General features: G+C 35.1%; 1 protein-coding gene across 1 annotated transcript; it reads right to left on the bottom strand.

Moving 5' to 3' along the window:
- Positions 1-718: 718 nt before the first annotated feature.
- LOC103956348 (protein CURVATURE THYLAKOID 1B, chloroplastic) lies at positions 719-2536 on the bottom strand. Its single transcript, XM_009368312.3, has 6 exons — positions 2080-2536; positions 1736-1839; positions 1551-1637; positions 1369-1431; positions 1154-1191; positions 719-1034 (listed from the first exon to the last, which is right to left on the bottom strand). The coding sequence occupies exons 1-6, from the start codon at positions 2243-2245 to the stop codon at positions 977-979; spliced, it is 516 nt and encodes a 171-aa protein (XP_009366587.2). The 5' UTR covers positions 2246-2536; the 3' UTR covers positions 719-976.
- Positions 2537-2814: the final 278 nt, after the last annotated feature.

Genomic DNA, 2814 nt, shown 5'->3' with positions numbered 1-2814 from the left:
GGTAAATGAAGATGTTAAATATTTTTCATAAATAGAGAATTGTGTTAAGTAATATTTCAACAACAACAAAAAAAAATGTTTTTAAGGAAAAAGGTGTTTTAGATACATTATCATAAGTAAATAATTGTGTATAATTAGAATTTTCGATTTAATTCCGTAGTTACTACTCATGGGAAAATAGTCATACAAATACGAAATGAATGCAAAAATTAGGTTCAAATGAAACCACATAATGTTGGGTTAAACCAAATGTTTATTGTAACTGTATATATGCCAACAAATATGTTGGACAAGATCGAACAAAATGATTTGCATGGCACAGATACACTGCCATGATGGTTTTTCGTGCCTATGAAATAAGCACATGTTTTAAGTTTTTGTTCACCTAATAGAAAAGTGATCGTTGTGGAAGCACATGTATTTTAAAATAAAACAAACAAACGGATTACAAACTACAAATGCTATTTGATTAACGAAAAGACAAAGAAACGAGATTGCCAAAGCAGCTACTCTTAGAGACTATATTGCGACTGTCTTAATCTCTCAAAGCAAACTACAACCTATTTTTATAGACCAAAACTTAAGAAACCTAATATGAAAATACCAAAACTACCCAAATAATAAAATACTTAAAATGCTAATATTTTCGAACATTCTTCCAGTTATGCCAGATTATTGTAATTAATTTACTTCTATCTTTCCTTTCTAAAACAAAAGATAAGAAGCATCATGATATAAATTGCAAGGAGTTAATTAGACGGAAACAAATTATAGTAGTACTAGTTACATGTATCTCGCAGACTAAGTACGTACATGACATTAATTAATAACCTTGGTTAGAATATGCTTATGCAAACAATATGAAGAATGTTCACATCCTTATGAACAATGCTGCGAGATATTTACGTATACAGACAGATGCTTCAAAAACCGGCCACGAGTTCTTATCTTAAACAACATTACTTTTCGTGTTGTTCTAGCTGCTGCCGATTATATCTTTGTATGTAGCTTTAATCTTCTGTGTCAAAGCTTCTCTACAATTCCAACAAAAACATGTTATACAAACTTTTTGGAAAGATTTTATACCAAATTAAATTAATTGAAACTACTTATTTATACTCTCCAGTCAAGGTAATGAAAAATTGAGACTCACCTGTCTGGTTTGTAAACAAGGTTCTTGTATGCAAACCACTGCAAAGATCGAAAAGAAAGCTAGGTGTTTAGAAATTGGTGCAGCCTATCAAGTTGTACTATATTGATCAAACGGTTCTTATTCATGTGCAAGAAGTTGTGAATCTGATTCTTTTCCAGCGTACTGTTAAGTTGAAAATTTTCCAAAAGAATTCAAGAGCAAAAAAAATAACTTACCCCAGTGTAGCCAATTCCTACAAGCTCAAGAACACCAGGAACTAAAGGAAGCCTATCAATTGCCTGTTACAATCGATAGCCGTCATGCAGAAACCGGTCAGTGATGAATAACTGAGAGTAAAAAGTTACTGAATTCTACAAATTTAAGAGCAACAATTTGTAGTTATTATTGGAAAACACACCGAAATCAGTCCAGTGGAGCCCCATAGTGCAACAGCACCAGCTACTGCAAGTGAAGAAACTGCATATTTATCTTCCACTTTCTCCCACTAGACACCAAAAGCAAATCATTCGTGTCACTTAAGTTTCTGAACTCACTAATACAAAGGAAGATGTAATTAAATTATAAAAACATGGATAGGCTTACAGCTTCTTGAACTGTCTTCACAATCTCTGGCAGCTCAGTTACTGCAACTTCTGCTGGTGCTTCCCCTGTCGCCATGGCCATGACATTGCGCGCAAACTTACGACCTGAATTTTTTTTTTTTTTAAGTATATAGTAACATGGTAATGTTCTTGTTCTGGAGATCTAGTATGTTATGTTACCAAATTGTCAATATTTACTACATGCGTTCAAATAAGATTTCAACATATTACCAACCGTCTGGATTGGTCCGATACATACATACATATATATATTAGTACTTTATAGATCCTAGTAGTATTAATCATAATGCAAACTAATACTAGGGGCATATATGAATGGCTCACAGTAAGCAGTGGTCTTCCCTGCGTGATTTTGAGAATGAACTGGCGGTGGAGGAAGGGAAGGGAGGGTCACACATTGTGGTGATGAGGCAGCCGAATGGCGAGGAGCCTTGGCGTCAACTAGAGTGGACGAGGAGGAGATGGAAAGTGTGGAGGAGGTGGAAGCCATGACTACTGGATCCCCTACAGGTTAATTAAGTCCTAGAGATTCTGAGACCACTAGGATGAGAAACCTGATGCAGTCTGATGAGTTTTAGTTTATCTAACTAGTTATCCTTGTTCTTGGGTTTGTAATTGTGGAGGAGTTTGATTATTTTGCAATGGACAGTGGAGATGCTGCTCTCTCAAAGATTTGGAGATGGACAACCACTCATTGCTCTTTCATTAGGATAGTGTGCAGGATAGGCATTTTGTGGTGTTTGATTGGAGAGGAGGCTCTAGGTGGACCTCTGTTGTGACAAAGAAAAGCCTTCATTGTATTATCTTCCTCCAAAGGGCCAAATGTCAGATTACCTTCTCTTTTACTCACACATACAGAAAACCTGTTCTTATAATAAAATTTTCCCTACGAGAGAAGGGAGTGAAGATATTAGCAAAATGTCTCAATTCTCAAACATGTCCATCATGTTTAATATGTGATAGGATGTTGACGACCACCACCCAAATTTTTATTGAAATAAGAACTATTTTCATTTGATTTTTATACATGTTCACCCTCTATCCGCTTTTAATTTGTTT

This window comes from the organism of the source record quoted next, unplaced genomic scaffold (assembly GCF_019419815.1).
Source record: "Pyrus x bretschneideri cultivar Hongxiangsu unplaced genomic scaffold, Pyrus_bretschneideri_v1 Contig4, whole genome shotgun sequence".
In the NCBI taxonomy this organism is placed as follows: Eukaryota; Viridiplantae; Streptophyta; class Magnoliopsida; order Rosales; family Rosaceae; genus Pyrus; species Pyrus x bretschneideri.
This window is presented reverse-complemented; position numbering and strand designations above follow the sequence as displayed.